The sequence below is a fragment of the Lissotriton vulgaris genome, chromosome 11, assembly GCF_964263255.1.
Source record: "Lissotriton vulgaris chromosome 11, aLisVul1.2, whole genome shotgun sequence".
NCBI lineage: Eukaryota > Metazoa > Chordata > Amphibia > Caudata > Salamandridae > Lissotriton > Lissotriton vulgaris.
The window spans coordinates 1,048,851,654-1,048,876,514 of NC_141699.1; the positions used below are offsets into that span (position 1 = coordinate 1,048,851,654).

The 24,861-nt window shown below is 43.3% G+C and overlaps 1 protein-coding gene across 5 annotated transcripts in view; it reads right to left on the bottom strand.

Moving 5' to 3' along the window:
• Positions 1 to 24,861, bottom strand: part of ECT2 (epithelial cell transforming 2) — a 247,927-nt gene that overhangs the window by 164,274 nt on the left and 58,792 nt on the right. For all 5 annotated transcript variants that reach the window (XM_086944387.1, XM_086944385.1, XM_086944386.1 and 2 more), the window contains 4 exons: positions 20,717 to 20,790; positions 18,882 to 19,012; positions 8,492 to 8,607; positions 8,317 to 8,379 (listed from right to left, as the gene is read on the bottom strand). In XM_086944387.1, coding sequence (XP_086800513.1) covers positions 8,317 to 8,379; positions 8,492 to 8,607; positions 18,882 to 19,012; positions 20,717 to 20,790 — 384 coding nt within the window. The remainder of the gene's footprint in view (positions 1 to 8,316; positions 8,380 to 8,491; positions 8,608 to 18,881; positions 19,013 to 20,716; positions 20,791 to 24,861) is intronic.

Genomic DNA, 24,861 nt, shown 5'->3' on the forward strand with positions numbered 1-24,861 from the left:
ACTTTGTGAACACTCTTTGTGCAGATTTTAGACCAAAAGCCAGTACTTTGAATTAGTAGTGTCTTTTGTGGACCACAAATCTTAACAGCCTCTTGTGTTTTTTGTTCATAGGGATGTCGTAAGTATGCATCATTTAGGTCTATGGTGGCCATGTAATCTACTTGCAATTGAGGTATCACGTCTTGCAGTGTAGTCATTTTGAATCTTTGTGTCTTTATAAATTTGTTCAAAAACCGGACGTCTAATATTGGATGTAATGTTTAGTCTACTTTTGGAATTAGGAAGTATGTAGAATATACTCTGTTCTCTTCTTTGTGTGGTACGTGCTCCATTGCATCTTCTCCCTGAACATCCTGCACCTCTGACTAGCTGAGATAATTCTGCTTTTGAAAGTATCTTTTGTTTTGGTCTCCTGTTTGGAGGTGGTTTAATTAGTTCTATGCAGTAGCCCTACTGTATTATGTTTAAAATAAATTTGTCTTATGTTATTTCCTTCCAACTTTGTAGGTATTTTGTTAGCTGCCTCCTACTGGTGTGGTATGCTGGAGGAACTGTAAACTTACAGGTTTGTTTTTGTATAGGTTGTTTTTCTGTGTGTACACTCACTGGTGTTCTTAGTGAGTGGACCTTCTTTTGAATGCAGTCACTTAGTAGTGGTCTATTATCCACCTCTTTGTGGCTGTCATCTGCCGCGGGGACGCCCTTGAAAGGATTGTGTTCTTAGTTGATCTTGCCAGTTCTGCTGCTGTCCCTGGCTCTTGGTATGCTTGCTGGTAGGTTTGATGAGAGGAAACTGTTGGTGAGTACCTCGAACTGCTGGTCTCCTTGAGGGTGTGCCTCTAAGCATGCCTCTGAATTGTAGACAGCCCATGGACCTGGCGGTCTCATCCTTTTTTAATTGATTGAGTTTGTCATCAACCACAATTCCAAACAGTTGTTACCCATTGAACGGCAAGTTAATGATATTACTCTGCACTTCTGGCTTGCAGCCAGATATTGCAAAAAACACAGTTGATGGACAGAATGTAGAACAATGTCATACATTCACCCCAGTACAAAGATCTGGGCCTAAATCCATCGGTTTTTTTGCACTCCACACCACCCTGGCTATATGCAAATCATCTCTGACCCTGTGCCTCATGGGAACAGTCCAGTCCGAACTACCAAGCCATGTCTTTCCCAGACCGGAATCAAGCATCCAAGGACCGGTTTCTGGCTATCAGCCTTCATCAGCCTGGATAGCAACTGTGGTTTTTGCATTTGCCACCCCGAGTGGGATGGGTATGCTCAGACGTGAGTCCCATGCTCTCCACACCACTGGATTCAAGCAAGCTGGGCTGAAGACTGCTGGAATGCCAGAAACCGGTCCTCGGAAGCTTGTTTCCGGTCCAGGGAAGGCATGGCTTGGCAGTTCGGGCTGGACTGTTCCCATGAGGCACAGTATCAGACTGATTTGCATATTGCCATGTCTGAACTGGGGTGGTATGGAGTGCAAAAAAACGATGGATTTAGGCCCAGATCTCTGTATTGGGGTGAATGTATGGCATTGTTCTGCATTCTGTCCATCAACTGTGGTTTTTGCATTTGCAGCCAGATATTCTCAACCATGCATGCCTCCTTTCTGTGATACCAATCATCATTGGTCTGCTTGATGTTTCTGCAGCATGGAGGGCGGACTTCAAAGTGTTAGCGATGTTTATACCCTCTTCCACCAAGTGGCTAGCTCTTCTTTGGAATTGTTCAGGTAGGTTCTTTAACAGTTCTCCTATCTCCTCCCAGAATTGATAAGTATGTCTGTTTAGCAATGCATTGGAATTAGCAATACGCCATTGATTTGCTGCACTTCTTTCTACTTTCCTCTCTACAAGGGCCATTCTCTTGCTTTCTTTGTCTGGAGGTGGACCCACTGTTGCTGGTGCATTTGCTCTTTTCCTAGCTGTAAAAGTAATAGAGAAAGCTGGTACAGACCCTACCCTCTGATGTATATAGGGTCCTTAGAGGAGTGTTTATATTTCTTTTCTGCTCTTGGTGTGATAGCCTTGCATGTTGCAGGCTCTTTGAATGCCTCTTTTCCCTGATTCAATACACTTGGCAGCATTGGAAGGAATGGATTTCTTGATTGTGTTGGCATCAAAGTCCTCTAGCTGCATCACATCGGTTTCTGCTCATTTCTAAATCACCTGATTTTACATGCCAAGGTCATCTGGGGGCGATGGCTTCGAAGGATAGGTTTCTACAGCGTCCTCAGGCGATTTGGCGTCGAGATTTTGCCATTTTAGGTCTGGAGTCTCAGAGACTGCAGATCCTGCATCTATTTGTTAATCTTGTTAAACGCCATCTCTGAAGATCTCTTCTTCCGCGAGCGTGTCAGGTGTTGTCAGAGCCATTACTTCCTCGGCGACCTTTTAAACTTCGGGTGTTTTCAGTGGTATCTTGAATAGTTTTCAAGCTGTAGTCAAAATCTTTTACGTTGTAAAATAGTTGCCATTTCTGCTTCGAGTCTCTTCCTTTTCTTCTCCATCTCGACCACGTGTGTTTCGTCGTCGAGATGGTTGGCTTTTTGTTTTGTGCTGGTTGACGCTGAACCGGTCATCGGAGCTTTTTTGGATCGCTCCTTTTTCAACACAGAGGCGTCCTTTTCTGACTGTCTTTCAACGTCTTTGGCTTTGAGGGTCTTTGTCGTTATGGCATCCTTATCCAAGGATCCCACGGTGTTTTTTTGTTTGGATGCAACTGCAGTCGTCGAGTGATTCGACGCAGAGGCTCCCTTTGTAATTCCACATTCTGTTTTTCGAGAATCATCTAGTTTTTGAGGTAGACGAGTTTCACCTCCTACGAAGTCTTCTCAAACTCCACGACTAACATTGCTTTCCTAGTCGCCTTCTGGCCCTTCGATAACGTGGTCCTCCACCTCACTGGAGAGGCCCAGGTCTTGCAGTGATGGCGGCGGTCCTTGGCCTTGCTTGTTGTAGTTGGCAATTTATTGTCTCTCTCACCCTCTACGTCTTCGGGGTGAAGTCGAAGCACGTGTTACAGTCCTCGCTTTGGTGATCTAACAGTAGGCAAAAGTGGCAGACCAGATACTGATCTTTCTGAGCATATTTGTCGTGATAATCCTTGCAAAACGAATGGTGTCTTGTCCATTACTGCAAACAGCGAGCCCCCAGCATGCGCATTCGCTGATCGGCGAAGTTTCAGTTTGTCACCTTTCGTCAAACTCCGGTCGTTCGTATTGAAATCTTGAAAGTCTAAACGTTCTACTGCAGTTCTTCTGAAGTTCTTTTCCTTATTTTCATTAATTCTGCTCTCCAATCTTTAGGAGCTCCTTCCGTATCGATCCAGACCCAACGGAGGGAAAAAAATAACCTGAAAATGGCAACCAAAGGTGGGCGCTTCCAGAGGAGCCCATCAATGTCATAGGACACCAAATGGTGGTATGTGGACACCCACCAAAAAATAAAAAAACTGAAAGAAATACAATTCCGGACCCAAACACTAGACGGCGGAATAATGCACAGCATGTGAATCCAGAAAAGATTCACGCTGCAAAGAAATGTAATTTCCAATGTTCTTAGATTCAATTTGAGCTTTAAAGGAACTTCCCAAGACTACATCAAACGGATCATTAGACCTTTTGTTGCTGGAATGCATATTTATCAGTTGCTTTTTAGAAACCATTCAAACAAAGGCTCTTCGCTTGCTATGCCATTATAGTGGTCAGCTGATCAGAGTGTTGCTGTGCTGCATGGCATCCGAAAATGTGTCAGAAATCACCCAGTAAGACCTCGAAACCAGATGCCCAGCTGGAATTAAATCCAGAACATACAGCATAAGTACAAGAACAGTAGAGCAGGAGACATTTAGGTAAGAGGATGGATGGCTGTTCAGCAACCCCAAGCACCACGTTAAGATTTCTAAGCACCTCAGATGTGTGTTTAGTCTTCGGCCAAGTCAATCTATGGGGCAAACCCCAATTATCGCTATCATAATTATGAATAAATCGATTGCGCAATAAATGAGTTTTCAACCTAAAAGTTGCAGTGCTAGGCATTAAATGAAACAAAGGCGCTCAGCTCAAACTGGTAAGGCAGTTATATGGTAGCTTTATACAGTGCTCTGTTACACACACAGACATCAAGGCACTGGACAGAAACTACATAGACATGAGCCAAATTCATGTTCCTCAAGTAACAGCCAAGCCCTAATGGCTACACCTTACTGAAGGTTAGGAAAGCGTTTGAGAAGTGTATACCAGAGACTAGCTTCAAAGGAAAATGCATGCTCAAATCAGAATTTTTCAAATGTAGGCAATAAACCTAAGCTACACACACTCAACTTAACTCCAGTGGCTCCCATTAGCCACACTAATGCACCTTCATGGATATTGATCCTTCATCAAGAACTGTCTTGTGACAGTAAGCCAATTCCCCTGCATCCAATCAGCAACAGAGAATAGTAATTCTTTAACATTCTCTTACTTCAAGTTGCATACTCACTCCGGTCTAAGGATGATTTGTGTACGTCAAACAAACAAGGTAGGGTGCAGTGACCAAGTTCTGAGGAACTACTCTAGTCATGTCCTTAAACTGAGAGATGAAAAGTGGAGTTAGGACAACATTCCTGTCAAATAGGACAGGAGTTTGTAGTGTGCTTTGCCCATGATGTGTGCCCCTAAAAGACAAGAGGTTATCAGGGTATTAGATCCCATATGAATAGAGCATACAGAATAAACAGGATGAAGGTGGCAACACACACACACACCTACATACTGTACCATCCACGGCATCACTTAGATCAATGAAGTCTTCCTACAGAGGTGGCAAAAGCAGCTTGTATTAAAGCCAACATGGAGAGATGTTTTTATGGGTTGTTAGGTCTGATTCTAACAGTGGTGAGGTATTTTCTAAATCAGAAGAGACCCTAGATAAAGTTTCTTGTAACAAGCTTGCGACTTCTTGTGGCCATTCTGAAATCTACCTGGGAATGCATTTCACCTATTGCTTATAGTTGGCGTTGAGGTTTGTAACTCACAGTTGCTTGCTTTCTACATGCAGGATTTATTTGCTGTACCGCTTGAGTTTGTCCCTCCTGTGAACATCCCTGTGTGTATTCTTCTGAGTGCTTACTATCTGTAAACCGGCCTTTAAATCATGTTTTTGTCACATTTGTGTACATTCAAAGGCAAATTTCAAGCTCTGTCTTCCGAGAGAGCTTGTGTTTACTTTCCTTTGTCCAACTTCAAAGTATAAGAATGTATGAGACAACCCTGCTGGTTAGCCATGAAAGAGGGGGAGGTATAGAGTGGTATTTTTTCCAGTACACAACAAAATGAACTTTGCTGATGTTCCAGAATATATCAGAATTAGGAAAAGTGCAAACAGCACTTTTATTGTAATTCTGACGTGTGGTAAAGACAAATAATTGAACGCGATCAAAACGCGTCAATACACCAGGTGATGACATTTACACACATTATCGTCTGTGCACACTAAAACTAGGTTGGTGCATATGTAATGGTCATTTCAATAGAAAAAGGTGTCAGTAGTGGCACAGTGCTAATAGCCATGCATACACTACAAGCCACTCCCGCCTATGCCCCTCCAAACCACTCAACCATACACCACTCAACCACACCAATTCACCCCTTCACACTAACCCAATCTACCCTACTCCACTGTACCCTCCAATCCACTCTACACACCCCCAATCCACTTCACTAACTTTTAGTTAGCCTGAACAGCTGCCACACTGGTGTAAACATGGCTAAAACATGGACAAGGCCAATAGCTCAAAGAGCTTTACCAATGCTTGTTTAGATTGAATGAGGTTACTATTGAGGCCAGAGTAGTCACAGAAAACTCAGGGAATGATCAGATCAGCACACTGGCCTGTGCTTAAAGTGAGATATAAAGCCATTTTTCACAATTAAAACATTCAGGCAATAGCCTGCTCCTATGTGTGGAGAAATGGCCTTACGTTGATGGTACAACATAATCAGTGAAGCTCTTAGTAACTAAGAAAACTTTTCATCTCATTTAATTCTAAAACTGCCAATAATGAAGATGCATTAATTGCCAAAGAACAGCTGGTGAATAAATTCAAATCAGAAATATGCAGCATAAACCCAACGCCCCTGTAAATAAAGAGGTAGAGCAAGAACTAAAAATAACCTGCCATATGCAAGGTCGATAAGAGATATTTATATTCTCCAGAAAACTAATCACCACTTCTCTCTGCACCTCCCTATCCATATGTAAAATTGTACATCTCAAGGGTTCATAGGAGTGGTTACCTCACTCAATGTAAGCATGCTTTTCTCTAAAGTGGTTTAATAGAAGAGAATGTCAAACAAAAATCGACTTAAAAAACAAAAACACAAAGAAAAACACACCGAAATACTAATACTACTAATTACAATCTGAGAGCATAAGTTGCGGTCCTGGACAAAAATGGGGTAGCCCTAGGTCTAGAGAAATATTACAGTTGAGAAGAAAGTTCATGCGGTACGTTAGGGATTTTTGTATACAAAACGTCCACCAAAGCTTTGGTCAGTTGTCAAGGATTAAAACACATAGAAAGTGAGACAACTGCAGAATAAAATGCTAAATGGCATTGGCTAAAATGCCACCTTTTCAAATCCCTGCAAAAGGCACAGTCGGAGGGCAATAGGACCCCAAATTTCTAACAGGTGGTGGGACCATGGGGGTGGAGGGATGGTGCACTCTCCTGAAACACAGAAAAAGTATCTAAGTCAGACATTGGGAATGTTAGCAGGTGTCGACATGCACGATGCACTAGGGAGAATATAGTTGTAATTGTGTAGCAATGAAATAAGGGGTTGTGCTATGGCGTGTGCAATATTCTACTACAAAGAATCTAAATAGTATAATTTTCCTGATGGCCAGTCATGGTAGGGATGTTAAGACACATGTGATATGAGCACAGCATCTGGTGCGTGTGACAAATCTGTTACTGACATATCTAAGTGTTTACCAGAGCTATGACTTTCGAATTAATTTCACCTCCTGTGACACAAATATGCAGATTGTCTAATAGAAAGCAACTCGGACACAATAGAACAAAAAACAACTTCCTGGCCAAATATTTCAACTATCCCTTTATTTACACATGCCCTGTTCAGTTCCAACTGTTCACAGGAGGTGCAGAAAGAACATCCACTCCACAAAAGCTAACCATCAAATCACAAACTGATTTCAGTAATACAACAGCACTATAAATTGTGATGTGATTTCATTTCTTAAAAACAATTGAAGAGGTCACCATGCAAGCACATGACCGTCCATGGAACATGCAATAGCAAATGGAATGGGGGTAACAAAGGATCGGATTATAAAGAAACAGATTAGATAAAAGTCGAAAAGGGGAGTTCAAGCTTTTCTAACCCAAGGTTGAGACAAAGGAGGGAAACAAATACAGTGGCATGAAGAAACAAGTTCATGCAGACCAAAAGTTTGCAAGAATGATATAAAAGCAAATGACAACAGTACTAAACGATGAACAGAGAAAAAACAAGAGGAATTGAAAAATAAGTAGAACAGTGGGAGCTTAAAGGAAGATTAAAGAAATTAAAACATTTTAAATGACAAACATATTTATTAATAATAAAATGTAGTGAAATATTGTAGAATTAAATTAAGGATTTACAACCCAGTACTGCTGGACAAAAAACAATGTTTCTAGCTTTTTCTAAAACCTATTACCTTGGGTATCAGAGGTAATACTTAAAAAGTGTGGAATAATTGGCCATTTAGAAGGATACCATAACAAATGACAAATACAAAAAAGTCAATGCAAAATGCAATATTCTAAAATCATGCCTCATTCTTTTCTAGCTCCAGCAACAAAACTAAATGTTCTCTCCAATTCGTACAAAACCTGCATTCAGCAACTCACAAAATAAATTTGAGAAAAAAATTGGTTATCTCCCAGCAGCTTAAAGCAAATTCATTAAATGCGGCCTCCGCATGCACCACCCTCAACGTTGTCGTATCTGTACAGCACCCCACATTTTACAATGACACATTCTGAACTTGTGTTGTTTCTTGAAGAACAATCAATTCCCCTTCTTTAAATGATTCCAGCTAGGGCTCACCATTATCTTAACAGAGTTTCTGGATTCTTACATTGTCCAGTGACAGTGGTTTGTTAAGTAAATGATACAAGTGTTTAGTCGGCCATGTGAAAAATACCGCTGCAATTCTGTGCCAGGTATTAGCAGCAATGACAGAAACAAGAGCTTCTGCTTTTGTTATGGGTGGTCAAAAGGAAAGAAAATGTTTGTTCATAAAGTCTAACCTTCTCAAACGAATACATAGTTTCTCCTGCTCTGGCATCCATCTGAATGCTTCCCCAGAACCACTAAGAAAAAGAAAAGCACACATCAAAATATGTTAGATGGACAAAGAAACCTCACCAACCTTTCCTACTCACATTAGCAACATGTTGAAATAAAATCAGTCTTAAAACATACCTCTTGCTTTACAATATAAAGCTTTTTTGAAGGCTCAAAAGGAAGTTGTTTCACTGTATTTTCTTCCACAACAAGATGAGAGCAATTTTCATCTCCAACTGGTAAACACTGGCCACCTAATGGAAAACAAAATCCCAAATAAATCTATGTAAATCTGGCTGCATTAATAATTAATAGTCATTTGCATTTATCTACAAGATCAGATAGTAGCAAAAGATTCCCAAAGTGTTGGATAATTTAACAGGTGTGAGAATTTACAGTAGAATCCACACCCAGAGTTTAGTTGCCAAACTGACTGAACAAGCAGCAAGATCAGATGACCCTACTGAATAAATAAACCGGTTGCCACGCTGAGGGTTTCAGTTATTAAGATTGCAGTGAAAAATGTTAGTACTAATTTCTATATGAACAGTAGTGGATCGCTATCACTATGTCAGGTAGGCACGATCACTTCTATACTTCAACATGGGAGTCCACTGGATGTACGTGGGGTGTAAAAAAAAACGAAGTATAGTGGTAATTAGAAAGTATTGCCACTCATGCTGGCGATACCTTGTCCTCCATTTACTAGCTATTGTTGGCTAAATGTTGTCGACCTACTCTTGGTATAAAAAATTTGCAAACTAGCAACATAAACAAATCAGATCCTCTTGTTCATCCGACAAGAAAAGAAGAGCACAGCACCCGCCACAGCTGGTTGAAGGATTGTCTGGGGAAAGGTATAAGCCCAGTGGAAAATACTGCATGGCTTGCATCACCAGGAAAGAGTGGTCATTTTGGGGTGCTTGTTTCCATAATCCCACTGCACATAGTACTGATCGGATTTTGCCAAATATTTAAATGCAACTATAAAATACTAGCAACAAGATGGGCCAAAGCCCATTCCCACTTTATATATCAACTGCACTGTAAACCAGGTACGCAAGTTCTCCTTTTGACTTCAAGGAGCGGTGCACCTTCATGGAGGAAAGAAATGAAATGGAGGAAAGAAATGAAATGAAAGCGGAAAGCTTTGTTTTTCTCTCTCGATGGGCATATTTGAAGTCCAAGTAAAAGAGATCCTGCTAAGACAGAAGAGGTAGAGGGCCTGGCATGGTGAGAGTAGCCTCGTGCGGCTAAGAGTGAGCAGTGCAGATCAATGTGCTGCTTTGATTACCTTTGTATGCAAACAGTTTCAGTGATATGGCCTGCTCTTACCCAGTCTAATATAATCAGCCACAAACTCCTCTTTTATCCGCTGCACATACCAAGTACTGAACCCAGTGTACACCCACTGACGAATGAGCAGGAGGGACGAGAAAAACCTGTAGAAAGGACAGTAGCGCTTGTGTTGCTACTACAGGCTAAGACTACAATGATTCACAGAAACAGTCGGCCATAGCCCCCATATCACACGGTTGCAACAAATAACTACCACTCAATGGGTGCCAGCATCATGCCACCTCCCCTCTTCAAAGAAAATAGAAACAAAAGCAAACATCCACTGATCATACCCAACTTAGAGCACAAGTCCTCAACTTCCAAATACAAAGAAAAGATGTGTACCAAAATATTCCCAGGGATCAGGGCAATTGGAGTGCACATATAGATCTACTTAGTCCATTAAAAGCCTCGCTTTGCCGGTCAGGGGCAAACGATTTTCTAGAAGGCTCGAGAGGATGAAATCTAATGCTTTAGTATCCATAGAGATAGGATTAAAAAAAACAGAACAGTTTGATTTCAGCTTTGTTGTGGAAATGATTATATTTTTTATACTGATTGTTCCAGACAATATTTGCAGTTAGCCTGGTACATAACAGGAGTAACAATGATACAAACTTAAAAAATGTTTATTATCCTCTGAATGCTCAAACCTACCCCCTTCAGAAACTGGATTCATGACCCGTCAGTATGATAAAAAGCTGTAACTTTACAAGTGAACTTTCCAGAAACTGCATTTTAAGAGTTGAAACTCAATTCTTTACTAAAATCGATAACATCTCAATTGTCAATTCACTCAAGAAGAAATAGGAAGGGTGTAGAAGAATGGTCTAAGAAGGGGAAGTGTGCAGACAAACGTTTCAAACAGTAGGCACAAAAAGAAAGTAGGAATTGGGATACCAAGAAGAGAAACTTTAAGAAAAAAAAAGGGAGAACACCGACTAGATTAAAACATTCACAAAAAGCCCGGGAAAAAAAGCAGGAATTCTGAAAACCAAAGAAAATGGAAAGCTGAGAAACACCATAAGTAGCAGAGCAGTAAGGAGATAAGGACACATAGGTCTGGTATAGAAGCAAACATTCATCTAGGCCTCCCCCTCCCCACCTCCACTGTCACCCCTGCTCCCCCCCACCCCAAAAGTCAGACATATCATTCCAAAATAACGTTCCCCACTTACAAGATAAAAACCAGAAAATATTCATGTTTGGCTAGGACCACTATATTTTAGTCATTCCTTCCTTGACCACTAAATTCCTTAATCATTCCCTTCTGGTCACTGATGTTTAGTGGTAGCAACAAGGATGTCATTCTTCATGGAGCTGTCCCAGTTTTGATAATAGTGCAAAGTTATAGCCACTCGCTCCTCTGAGCCATGAAACCATACATTATCATGTTATGTTATGTTACTTTGGTTTGTATAGCGCCAGCTCACCTACAGGTCTCGAGGCGCTTTTGTTGTTCCCAGGCCAGCTCACTCAAGTCTGGGTTGAGGTCAGCTATATGGTGGAACAATGGGTACTGTAGGAAAATCGCTCTGTATTGGTTATGGCCAAAAGATCCAGGGGTTCCCCAAAAGTGTACACCGTTCAGTGTAAAACCCAAAGTGCTCTATTAGTGGTAGTGTGGGCGAGCAGCCTTACCCCCAACACAGAGGCGTGTAAGACATTTATTGCACAACAGACATCAATAATTGATAATGCTCCAAGAGATAGTCCAATTTTAGAAAAATACACTTTAAGACCAAGATCTTCGCAATAAGATAAGTACGTTTTTAATTAAAAATACTTTTCAATTTTAAAAACTGACAATTAGAATCTTTTCAGCACAGTCCAATGTTAACTTATGAGGAAAACAATATTGTGGTTAAACAGTTAAGTACTGCACTTAAAATCCCAGTCTTCAGAGACAAAAGTCAGCAAGGGCCAGGTCAGGTGAGTACCAAAACTGCACCATCAGTACAAGGGTGCAGAGATAAAAATCGGAGTTCGGCCCTATGCTTGCCAAAGGAGACAGAGTGCCGAGAGCCACACTTCTTGCAGGTAAGTAGATCGGTTGCAGAGGCCAAGCTTGGGGGGTTAGGTTAAACACTGGGTCACAAACAAGCAACAAAGATATCACCATGGCGCCCCATGCTTTTCAAAGGAGATTCTTTTTCAGCAAAGAGGCTTCAGGAATGGCACCAGAGGTTGCAGGAGGGAGAAAAACGATAACGGAGGTAAATAGAGGTGTAGGGGGTCATAGGGGCACGGTCTGTTCATCTCAACAAGGCTCAGGGGCTTCGGGTTCAGGGGTGCTTTTCGAGGTCAGTCTTACTGGAGCCGTTTGGGTGGGGGAGCCACTGGATTCATAGTGCCGGAGCGATGGTGGAGGTCAGGAGTGGTGAGTAAATGTTGGATATAAGGTCAGGATCTCTGGGGAGCCTTCACTGCACAGGTGAGCCACTCCGACCTTGGGTGCAGAGTTAGGAGGCGGCGGGGATCCTCCTGAATCCAGAGTACTTGGAGTAGGTCTCTTCTGGACAGGTCTGCTGTCCAGGGAAGATTGGAGTCTTTTTTGAAGGCAGCAGTCCCCCCCCAGGGTTTCAGAGGTCCCTGGCTGCATGACTGGTCGCAGGTTCGCAGAAGCTGGAGACAGGCCAGCAGGGCTGGGGCCAAGGCAGTCTTTAGTCATCTCTGCAGGATCATCTTTCTTTGTGAGTCATCGCAAGTCTAACTTCCTGGTCTGGGGGAGTCACCTAAATACTATATTTAAGGATATTTTAGGGGACTAGCAGGTTGGGCCAGGGCACCTTACCGGTGGCGACTACACCCTCTTATGCCACCCTCCTTTGGAAGGGGAGCATAGACCTAGTTCTGATTGGAGGGGTGTCCCATCTTCAAGATGGAAAGAACTGAAAGATGTGCATCAGCTCTCCTCCTCCCCCACCTTAGGGGTGGAGTTAGCAGAGGTAGGCACACCCTATTCTTCTTAAGTTGCCCCACGCAAAGTGAGGGTGTAAACTGAGGGCTGTCCGCATTACAAAGGCGCACAGGACTTTGAAGCTCTCCTCTTCGAACACTGGCCCATTTTGGGGAGGAGGCAAGACACCAGAATGTCCATTGTTCTGTTCACAGAGAGCAGCGGCTCTCTACCCAGAAGGTCAGTACCACATCTAAGGTGGGCTAAACAGAGATGGATATGACTGAAGTAGCCATCTTTGTTATAGCATACATAGGAATGTTGGGGCAGGGTTATGGTAACTTCCCACAGGAAGTGGTCATATAGGGGGCATACAGACCTAAAGGGTCAGGAGCCCATTGGCTACTACCCTACACTCCCCTAATTCAGTATTTAGGGGAGCTTCTGGAACCAGAAGAGAACATCCTACTGACCTGAAAGACTAAGAAGGGCAAAAAGATTTGCATCCTGCAAAAACAGAAGATCCAGCAACTGACTTGACGCCAACCCCGACAGTCTGCCTGCTGACTTCCCCAATTGCAATACAAATGGATTGTCCTCACCCAGGAACAAAGACCTCCCACGAAGTAGTAGACCTGCTTCCTTGCAAGCAACCAAAGATCCCTGGTAAGACTCAGTGAACCCAGAAACTAGAATTCTGAAGACACTACTGCACCCATCGCTCCAAGCCAGAGTTGAAGTGGGCCAACAGTGTCAGCGTAGTCACCCCACCCCAAGCTCTCCAGAGACCGAGACCAGGGTGTTGACACCTCTGGTGGACTCTGAGACGTACTATTTGAAAAACAGGGGACCCCTACAATACTAGGTTTGCTATACGTAGGGAAATAAGCAATGTAAGAAAAGTACAATTAAAGCAAAAATTCAATTAATAAGTGCCATATCTCTCAAACCGAAAAACATTTATACTATATGAAAAAGGAGAAAAGCAACCTAGCTGTTATTTATATAATTATTGCAACACAAATTGCTTTGATATAAACATTTTATTTCATAGTTTTAAGTCAGACATAATTTATTCACATGTTTTTTCATTTTATAGTTCATTAAATTGTGAAATCTATAAGCATAATAAACAATTCACACATTACATGACAGGGGACTCAAAAAACACACAGAAATTACAAAAATGTCACACTGGGCCCGTCTATATTGTATTGTTGTAGGCAAAGCGGTTGGACTGTACTCTTGTAAAAGAGCTAGATTCTATGATCGCCAGCATTTACTACTTGGAAAGACATCGAAACAAGAAACTAACCTGGTGTTTGTCTCCAGACACTCCATTGTAAACAATCAAGGACGGCAAATTCTGTATTCAAATTAGCACATTCTAAATGTCAACAAGACAAAGACCGTTTTCCTAAACCTCTTTTTGCATACCGGAAAAATAGAAATATTAAGGATCTGGTAGTTAGATCCCGCATGCCTGCAACCATAGAATGTACTCAAAGAAGCATTACTACTCAGAATCCTGTTGGCAACTATAAATGTGGAGGTTGCAAGGTCTGTCCTCAAGCTATTGAAGAGAAAGAAGTGACACACAATGGTGTAAAAATTCAGATTAAAGGTATGAATAATTGCAAAACCAACAAGCATTGGAAATGCAATAGGTCACGCATTAGAAAAGTTGGAGCTGTTGATCTTGTAAATGACAAATATTTTATTTATGTGTTGGTTTTTAAAATAGCTAAATTGATAGCTTTGTCATTTACAATGCCAATAGTTATAACTTTCGCGAATGTGACACCTATAGCCTTTGTAATGCAACATGTTTTGTATTTACGTGACTTAGATGGCAGCTCTGGTCCTTAGGCCACATCTCTAGAGAGATGTACGAACTACTGATGAAGACAAGATAAACTGCACTTCGATAATGATGTCGAAATTAAGTTAGTACCTCTTTGATCGTTTTACTGCAAAATTTTGAAAATTATGAGACTCTAGTTCAGAACAGTTTGAATTTAGTTGTAGGACAAGAAGTGCCAGTGCAAAGTGTTGGAACTAACTGTGGCCAAGCATCTACTGTAAACAGAGGCCACGTTGTCAGTAAACTTGGGAAAATATGTAGCCTGGCCCAACATTAAAAGTGTTGCAGTCACTGGGTGTAGGCCGTTAAAAAAACAAGAACAGAACATCTTTTTGTGACATTTGTAATAAAGCTTGAAAAACATTGAGAGAACATATTTGAACCAGTTGTTGAAGGGAGGGCGATAGAGTGAGGGCGATAGATAGACAGAGTGAGGGTGATAGATAGATCGATAGATGGTTGTGTGGGGGGGGTTGTGTGTGGGGGGTTGTGTGTGTGTGGGGGGGTTGTGTGTGTGTGGGGGGGTGGGAGTTCTGTGTGTGGGGTCTGTGTGTGGGGGTGTGTGCAGGGGGGTGTGTGTGTGGGGTTGTGTGTGTGTGTGTGTGTGTGGGGATGTGTTTAAGGGGTTGTGTGTGGGGGTGGACGATCAACAGATGAGAAAGGAGAGAGCGAGAAAGAGAGAGAGAAAGGGGGGAGTGAGAGGAGAGGTATAAAGGGAGGGAGGGAAATAGAAGGAGGGGGAAGAGAGAGTGGGAGAGAGAAAGAGATAGGAGAGAGACAGAAAGAGAGTGAGGAGAGAAAGAGAGAGAGGGAGGGAGAGAAATGGAAAGACTGAGAAAGAGACTGGGGAGGGAGAGCGAGAGAGGGGAGTAGAGAGAGCCAGAGAGGGGGAGAGAGAGCCAAAGAGAAAGAGAGCGGGAGAGACAGAAAGTGTGAGGAGAGATAAAGAGAGAGAGAGAGGGAGGTAGAGAAAGAGATAGAAAGGGGAAGAGTGAGAGAGAGAGGGGGAGAGAGAGAGAGAGAGAGGGGGGGAGAGAGAGAGAGAAAGAGTTGGAGAGAGAGAAAGAAAGAGACTATGCGCCCTGGTGGGAGCTGTGGGAAACAGGTTCAAACAAATTCTGTTGGAAAGAAAGGGTGACATACGTAACATTATTAGATGGATTCTTGAAAAGCACCCCGGCTTCTTGCCTGGGCTCTCAGCAGGCATCAGCTTTACACAGCGTGTTTTTTTTTAGCCTTCCTAACACAGAGCACATAAGGTGTTCAAATGGGGGAGGTGATGTTGTTTAAAGGGGAAAACTGCCAATGAACGAGTTTGAAAACTAGATTTTAATGTCTGATTATGCTTAATAGCCTGTGATTGTGGACGTATTCTTATACACAGCAAAAATAAATATGACCTAAAGTGGAGCTACGCTACTAATTTTATTTGTGTATAGCTGCAAACACGCAGTGACAGCCGCCGTTCTAGTGCTTAATTTGTAACAAAGGAAGTGCCGGTGTTGTGAGCAGGCAGCAGCTTCATACTCTATAATTCTTTTGTTAGTTTGCGTAACAGGGAGAGCGCACATAAACTGAAATTTAATAATGACTTGGCTACAGCCGCTTTCAAGTGGCTGTAGCCAAATTACTAGTAAAATTCGGTTTATGTGCTCTCTGTTACGCAAATTAAAAACGGAAGATGGGGGGGGGGGGGGGCGGTTAGAGAGATGCGTGCGAGAAAAGATGCCGGGAAACAGAAGGAAAGAGGGAGGATGGTAGAAAGGAGGAGTCGAGGGAGACATGAGCGCCTGGAGCGGGGCGGCGAGGCAGACATGCACGAGGGGCACGGGAAGAGGAGACGAGGGGTCAGAGAGAAGTTAAAAGTAAAATTAGAGATAGGGTGAGGGTGGGAAGAGAGGGCGAGGGTGGGAAGAGAGGGTGAGTGGGGGGAGGGCGAAGGAGACGTACACAGAGCACATAAGGTGTTCAAATGGGGGAGGCGATGTTGTTTAAAGGGGAAAACTGCCAATGAACGAGTTTGGAAACTAGGTTTTAATGTCGGATTGTGCTTAATAGCCTGTGATTGTGGACATAGTTATACACACACCAAAAATAAATATGACCTAAAGTGGAGCTACACTGCTAATTCTATTAGTGTATAGCTGCAAACACGGAGTGACAGCCGCCCTACTAGTGCTTAATTTGTAACAAAGGAAGTGCCAGTGTTGTGATCAGGCAGCAGCTTCGTACTCTATAATTATTTTGTTAGTTTGCGTTACAGGGAGAGAGCACTTAAACTGAAATGTAATAATGGCTTGGCTACAGCCGCTTTCAAGACTTATCTGCTGCCTTAATGCCTTCTAGTATACTGATGCCAATATCCAAGTTTCGTTGTTGGAATAGATGCAAGTTCAACAAGTGAATTAACAGGCAAACTTCTGTGTTCTGCGACACGGCGGGCAGGGGAGGGGAGGGGGCGGAGCGGGGAGAGGTGCGACACGGCAGGCAGGGGAGGAGAGTAGGAGGAGGAGGGGGGAGGAGAGTAGTAGGAGGAGGGGGGAGGAGAGTAGGGGAGGCACGGCCTAGCGGCCGTGCAACCAAGAAGTGAGGGGGCGGAGCTGGGGGAGGCTGTGAGAGAGCGAGTGGGCAAGGCAGGCGGCTGGGGGCATGTGCACGCGCTTTAAAGCTCAATGCGCATGCGCATTGAGCTTAAATTTCACGGGCACTGCAAGGAATCGCCAAGATTCCTTGCAAGTTGGATAAAGACTGTTTAAGCCCCCATAGTCTCGCAAGCTCGATGCGCATGCGCATCGAATAGCGAGACCTAAAAATGTCGTATATCTATTGATATGCCCATGCAATTTGGGCTATGTTGGTGAATCATTCAGGTCCCTTAACACTAGGGTAACTGAACACAAATCTGCAATAAGTCCCAAAAAACTCAATGCACCTATGGTATCCCATTATATAGAATGCAATCACAAACCAGAAGATATCCGTTGGATAATTCTGGAAAGAATCCAAGTAAGAGATGGTCTGTGTCCTGACAAGATCCGTAGGAAACGGGAAGTATTCTGGATACGGTAAACAGAGGTCTAAATTTGGACATTGCAATAAATATATAAATAACAGCTAGGTTGCTTTTCTCCTTTTTCATATAGTATAAATGTTTTTCGGTTTGAGAGATATGGCACTTATTAATTGAATGTTTGCTATAATTGTACTTTTCTTACAGGACTGAGACGTAGCCTGCAGCCTCTGCACGCAGACCTCCTCCACCAAGACTGCTCCTTGTAAGAAAATCAGATGCCCAAGGACAACTCTGCCCGTCACCCCGGGCCGTGGAGAAGAGCACCAAAGATGTCCCTACGTCCCAGAATTTCATGAGGCCCGAGTCACCCCCACAAGTGAAAGCTGGCATCCTCTTTCCACCGAGACTGTTGTCTATAGCGTAACATTGGCCACAGCGCTGTTTTGCACCTCAGCACCCGGCCGCCCTAGTTCCGGTGGGGGGTTCTGCTGGTGTGGCCTTTGATCTTGCCCACCACTACCGTTATTTGCTGGAGAAGGGTCCCGTAAGTCACTGTACTCTTCTGGAATGCCGCATTATTATTATTATTATTATTATGTTTCTTATATAGCGCCTGAATCGACCCCCGAAGGGGTATCTCCGCGCTTGCCTTGGGAACCCGTCCTGGCTTTTTCCCCATGTAAGATAGCCCCTACAGGGCATCCCCAAGGTGAAAGCCAGGCATCCCGCCGCGGGGGGCAGTTGTGGAGATTAAGCAAGCTTAATGCCCAGAGTTGCTGAGTGTGAACCCATGATTAGGTCAGGCACCGAAGCGAGAATTATCGAGTCCATGGACATTTGAGCTCAAGACCCTGCCGCGTCGGGAATTGAACCCTGGTCCCGGGTCTGACCTCTGCTTCAGGGTCTGCCTGCTCTAACCAGTGAGCCACACTTCTCCATTGACTTTACCTCCCATAGGATAACATTGCAGCCTCCAAAAGATGCATTAGGTGTCAACTTTTCGAACTAAAAAGAATTCATATTTACAAGCATACTTTCTGATGCCTTAAGCTATATAAATATACTTGCAATGTTTATAAACTCATTTCTATCTCGGACTTGTGTTGTGGGTCATTCGTTGACCATGATGTGCATTTTCAAATGTCTAGCACTCCTCTTTGATAAGTCCAAGGCTGATAGAGCACACTACCCCACCCCTCCCCAAGCAAAGCACCTTGGGATGGTCATAGAAAGCACTCGGATAAGGGAACCCTTGGACTCTTTATACGATATATCTCATTTTGATACATCATATGAAGAACTAGCTTCCTACAAAATGTATATGTAAACCATTAACATACATGTTTTTGAAAGTGAATACGTCGCGAAGCTACACCATCAATCAATGGCTTCTTAAAAATACTGTATTCCATACCATGTGATACCGCCATTTCCTCCATGCTGGCCTGCTCCTCGTCGGAAAAACCAAGAAAACTTAAGATGCAGTCCTGGAAAGGTGGAACTTTGAACTCGTTCCTAAATTCCTCATTGGCTGCAGAAAATCCCCTGAAAATGAAGTTGTCAATTTTTTTTTTTTTACTGAAATGAGGAAAATAAAAAATTCTAAAAATATAGAGGCTGAAAAAAGCTCCTAACAACAAACTAAACATGCAATTTATACAAACAAAGAAGAGGACAATGGTAAAACAACGATGCAAGCACATACACAAATTCAGGAAAGTGCAATATACTCTTAGAGTAGGTGTGCTAAATGGAAACGACACCATGTCATCCCTATAGTGTTCTTCCCCTGTACTGGAGCCAATCCATACAAACAAATTTCAAGAAAATGTCCAGAGCACCACCTAAAAAGACAATTTGAAGGTCCGTCACTAACAGGTCCATATAAGTAAGCTCAAAAGCATTCAGCAAAAAGGTACACATAGACAGTTGTTTGGTTCCATTCATTTTATTCCAGATGATCGATTAAAGACAGCCGATGCATGTTTTATCGCACTCTGACTTTTTCAAGGCTTATATAAGTCAGTCCAAGCGAAACATCGAGTGGTGTCAAGATTTCAGTCCCAATAGCAGCCCCAATTTATGGAACCATAGAAAAACGTAGCTCTCAGACCCAGCCAGAGGTCATGAGAAGTCTAAGGTAAATAAAGTGTAAACAAAGGAGTTCATGACCTTGATAAGTCACGAGCACTAGAACATTGAAAACAGAAAGCTCAGTAATCAGCCAAACAGAACCTAAATACAGCAATGAAAATCCACGCAGTAGACATATAAACCCTAAAAGCAAAAGCACCAACTCCTGAGTCCCAATCCATGACGCTCCCGCAAGAAACTCACCCAAACAGTTATCCTGTAGCCGCCTCTACAGCGTGCATGTCCATGTGTTCGAGTAAAGCAAAATCAGCCCCCTACATATAGCCTGAAGGCTCCTAGTGAAGTGGTGTCAACAGATTATCAACCGAAAATATCTTTCATCGAATCCAAACATAATGTCCATCAACTTAGAACCAAAAAGGAACACTCCTATTCGGTGCCTAGCTAATTCACAAGTCCACTAAATACGGACCGCCTCTGTTTACACTTTTACCATGGACTTCAAATGACTCCCGGCTGGGTCTGAGCGCTACTTTTTCTACTGTTCCATACATTTGGATTGCTGTTGGGAATGAAATCTTGACACCACTCGATGTTTCACTTGGACAGACTTCTACAAGCCTTGATGAAACATGTGTCGGCTGTCTTTAAATCTATCATTTGGAATAAAATTAATGGAACTAAACATATGCTGAATGCTTTTGAACTTACTTATATGGACCTGTTAGAGGGACGTACCTTCAAATTGTATTTTTGGATGGTGCTCTGGACATTTTCTTTAAACATGCAATTCGTTCAGAAATGTGAATGGAAACATAAAAAATGGGTAGAGTGGATAGAGGTATTCAGCAAAATCTTTACAAGAATATTGGGTTGAAGGACCACACAAGCAAAGCAAAAAGGTAGTATATACAAACCGTACAATATTAACTTCAGAAAATATTTATTCGAATCAATGATAAATGCTTGGGAACACAAAAGTATTTTTCATAATTATTAATATAAACATTTACTGAAAAGTAATGATCTCACCTTTCCATTTCTATTTCTAAATTGTACAAAATTAGAACGTGCAAACCAAGAAAGCAAAAAGCATGTCCAGTAGTGTTTAGTATGCTTTTGAAACTAAGGAAGGGTGGGTGGTGCCATACGTACAATTCATTTCTTTTCTCCCAGGCTTTCAGAATCCAATCAGTTTTCATGATGGGAGTGCCTAGACTCACGGCGACCTTAAAACAAAGGCACAATAGGCAATGTTAAACACATGAACACAGAATACTACTTGCATCGCAATCATTACAGGATAGGCAAAGTAGAATGGTGAGGCACGTGCTGTCAATTTGAATTAGGAAATACAAAGTCAGAGCTACATTGCATCAGGAGCTCTGAATAGGAAGGGAAGATACAAGGGAGATACAAGATGTGTTCCCACAAATCTTCATTTGCACAGGTAGTGCTGGAAAGGGTTACCTGAAACAAATGCAATTATGCATTCTCCTTTCAAATGCAAAATGCAAGCTGTAGAGGGAGTGAGACTTGCTTATGAATATTTGGGAAGATACTTTTAAGTGGGGGGAGGGGGGACTTTCATTCTCCCACAATAGACGGTTTGGAACATAAGCTTTATAACAGATGCTGTAGATAGGACAACAGAAGTGGTTTACCCACATTGTGGTGATTTGTGTGGCCAGCTTAACTCCAAAGAATGAAATGTAGGAAACTGGGCTTTTGTTGCAGTTGTGCCCCACGTTTTGCCCCATTTTTAGCTGCTGGATGCAGATTTTAGATGGACAGTGCACTGAGGCCTGCTAACCTGACCTCAGCCCCAGTGCTCTTTCCTTAAAACAAAGTGATGTTGGATTGTTTCGCTATTGGCTAAGGACTTTAGCACCACTTTAAGTCACTAGTAAATGGTACCCCAGGTACCAAGGGTATGAGTAATAAAGAGGGTTCCTATAGCCTGAAACAGATCCCTCAAGGACCCACACAAACTGCCATTGCTGGCTGCATGACATGGTGCAAACCAGGTTTGAAAACAGGATATGGCGCACTCCTGTGTGCCTTGCCAAATACATTGCATGTGCATATAGCACATGCAATGTATGTATGTATTTGGTCCCCCCTACAGCAGCCCTCAGAGCCCTAAGGGAAGGTGCATTAAAGCACATGTGAGGACATATCTGCATGAGCTGATATGCCCCTTTAATGTCTAGTCAATCACTAGATATTGCACATGAACAGGGAAGCCATATCAAGGTATATACTGGGCAAAACTTGTTTCCCGCTTCATAATGGAGTCACTGAAAACCAAGGTGCTTGGTATCAAACAACTTGGATTAAAAAACCATCACTGATTCCAGTGTTGACTGGTCCTGTCCAGTCCAGCCTGCCACCACATCCTAGTTTCTGACCGCCTAGGATGCAAGAGCGCTACTGATGTCAGAAAGCATGCCTGCTCTGGCCAGAGCTTCATAGAGCCCATTATTTATTTATTTTATTTTGATGGTTTTATATAGCGCGAACAAGACTCTTGCGAGTAACAGAGCGCTTTACAGGCCATACATGGAAAGAACAAAATAACACATGATCTAAGAAAACTGTAAAACAAAGCTAATAGTTGAACAGACCAAGTTGACGAAGGTAGACTACGGTGCGTTGAAAATTTACGAATACAATACAGTAGACCACAGCTTTCCAAACTGTGTGGCGCGACACGTTACTGTGTCGCGCCCCATGCGTAGGTGTGTCGCGCTGGTTAGGGCTGCAGGGAAGGGGGGGGGGGGTTGTTTTAAAGCATGAATGCGCTGTTTATCTGCCTATTGACATGCTGATGTTTCCTTTAGCACGTGTTTGGCGCTCACGCTGCGGTTGTAATCACTGTAATCGAGAACAATCATTTGACATAGCCGAGAGGGTGGCGGGGCGCTGTCTGCTTCAACACTGGCGATCTGTCTTGTTTGGGCCCTGGACAGGACAAACAGAAGAGGAGCTTAAACCAGGCTGGTCATCGCAAAGATTTCCTCTTTACAGAAATAATGCCTTGGCCTTCGGTATTACAAGTTACGGGAACAAATCCATATGTATTTGTCACGGTTTGGCATGAGCAAGTTTTAGTTTCCGGTTTACCTACCATTTCCATGTTTACTGCCGAGCTTTCTTATTTTGAACTGGGATGCTTGACATTTAACGGATTGGTGAGAAGTGATCTCTTTAGAAACCGGCACCAGACGGCACTTAGCTTCAGTTACAGCTTGCTTTTTCATTTTTGTTAAGAATAGACTTTTATGTAAAAAGAAAAACATTCTGAACTGAAGGCAAATGAGGTCAGTTTTAAGTAGTGTCTACCTTTTCCTAATGAAGTAATATTTAAATGTCTAATTCCGTTCCCTGGCTGCCCAACTTTAAAGTGAGTAAGCCCAATTATACATGACCCCGACGTCTGAAGTCCAATAGTTTTAGTCTATCTAATTTGAGTGCTGTATTTTGGACTTTTTTTAAATGTCACTGGTTGGTCGGGCTACTTGGACATGGTGTGAAACAGTGGCTAAAGGGAAACAATATATCTGCTGTGAGATCACATGTGAATCTCATCCGCTCTTTCTTCCGGTTTTATATTATCAGTAGGATTTAAGACATAATATTCTACCATCTGAGATCACGTCCTCATTCTACCCTTGACCTAGGACCTCTATTGTCACATATTCTTGTGTATTGGAACAGGAACACAGTCAAGCCCTTGTAGCTATATGTCCCAAACATCCATTATGCTTTTTGTTACGAAGTAGATGTACAGATTATATGGTCTCTGGACTTTTTTCACTTTTTCATCCAAGTTCGATCCCACATCTTTTTTTCCATCGATTCCTTGAGCCACGAAGCCCCGTTTTTCATCAGGGCACTTGGAGCATTCGGGTACGATTCTAAAATCGGACTGCTTCACAGTATTTTAACAAGTCAGTCCCACTCAGCCTGGACTTTTCCTGGCATTAGTGTTTTCCTGGACAACCTTAGCCACCTCTGCAAATGTTGCCAATAAACTGGAGAAATCAGGTGCTCTGGAACTTTTGGTTTTAATTCCAGCTCTGGCACTTGACTTTAAAATGTGTGATTCTGGGCAAATGAGTTGCCCTTACTGTGCATAAAATTGTGTGTGTGAGGGGGGATGTGTGTGCGAGGGGGGATGTGCGTGCGAGGGGGGGATGTGCGTGCGAGGGGGGGATGTGCGTGCGAGGGGGGGATGTGCGTGCGAGGGGGGGGATGTGCGTGCGTGGGGGGGGATGTGCGTGCGAGGGGGGGATGTGCGTGCGATGTGCGTGCGTGCGATGTGCGTGCGTGTTGGGTTGCGTGCGTGTTGGGTTGCGTGCGTGTTGGGTTGCGTGCGTGTTGGGTTGCGTGCGTGTTGGGTTGCGTGCGTGTTGGGTTGCGTGCCTGTTGGGTTGCGTGCGTGTTGGGTTGCGTGCGTGTTGGGTTGCGTGCGTGTTGGGTTGCGTGCGTGTTGGGTTGCGTGCGTGTTGGGTTGCGTGCGTGTTGGGTTGCGTGCGTGTTGGGTTGCGTGCGTGTTGGGTTGCGTGCGTGTTGGGTTGCGTGCGTGTTGGGTTGCGTGTGTGTTGGGTTGGGTGTGTGTTGGGTTGCGTGTGTGTTGGGTTGCGTGTGTGTTGGGTTGTGTGTGGGGTTGTGGGTGGTTCGGTCTAGCGCGCTGCGCTCGCGTTACCGTGTCCCTGGAAAAAAAATCACAAAAAGGTGTGTCACCAACATGAAAAGTTTGGAAAGCTGTGCAGTAGACAGTTAAAGAGTTCAAGTGAATTTAGCCATGAGGATCGCTTTCACTTCTAATTTGAATGAGGCAAAGGAAGGGTTCATTCTTCTTTCACTGGGCAAAGCATTCCAGATTCTAGGAGCCATACCAGAGAAGGATCGGTAATAGGTTCTTTTCTTGGCAAATTGTTGGGGTTTAATAAGAAGAGTCTTGGCACTCCGTGAGGCTCTGCTGCCCACAGAGAGCACTAGTTTCTGAGCTAGATAGAGAGGGGCGTTGTGGTAGAGGGCCTTGTGCGTCATACATGCTATTTTCAGATGGATTCTGGCTTCCAATAGTAGCCAGTTGAGGGCTGTCAAGCCTAGGGATATGTGTGAGTTTCTCTTGGAGCCAGTGAGGAGTCTTGCAGCGGAGTTGATTCGTGGCTTCCCTCAGACCTGGGAGATGCCCCACACGTCCTATATGGCACCAGGACGAGCATAACTTAGCAATGCAAGGAGGCGTGTTGCACCTCCAGGCTACTCATACTCCTAAGGTGGGCAGT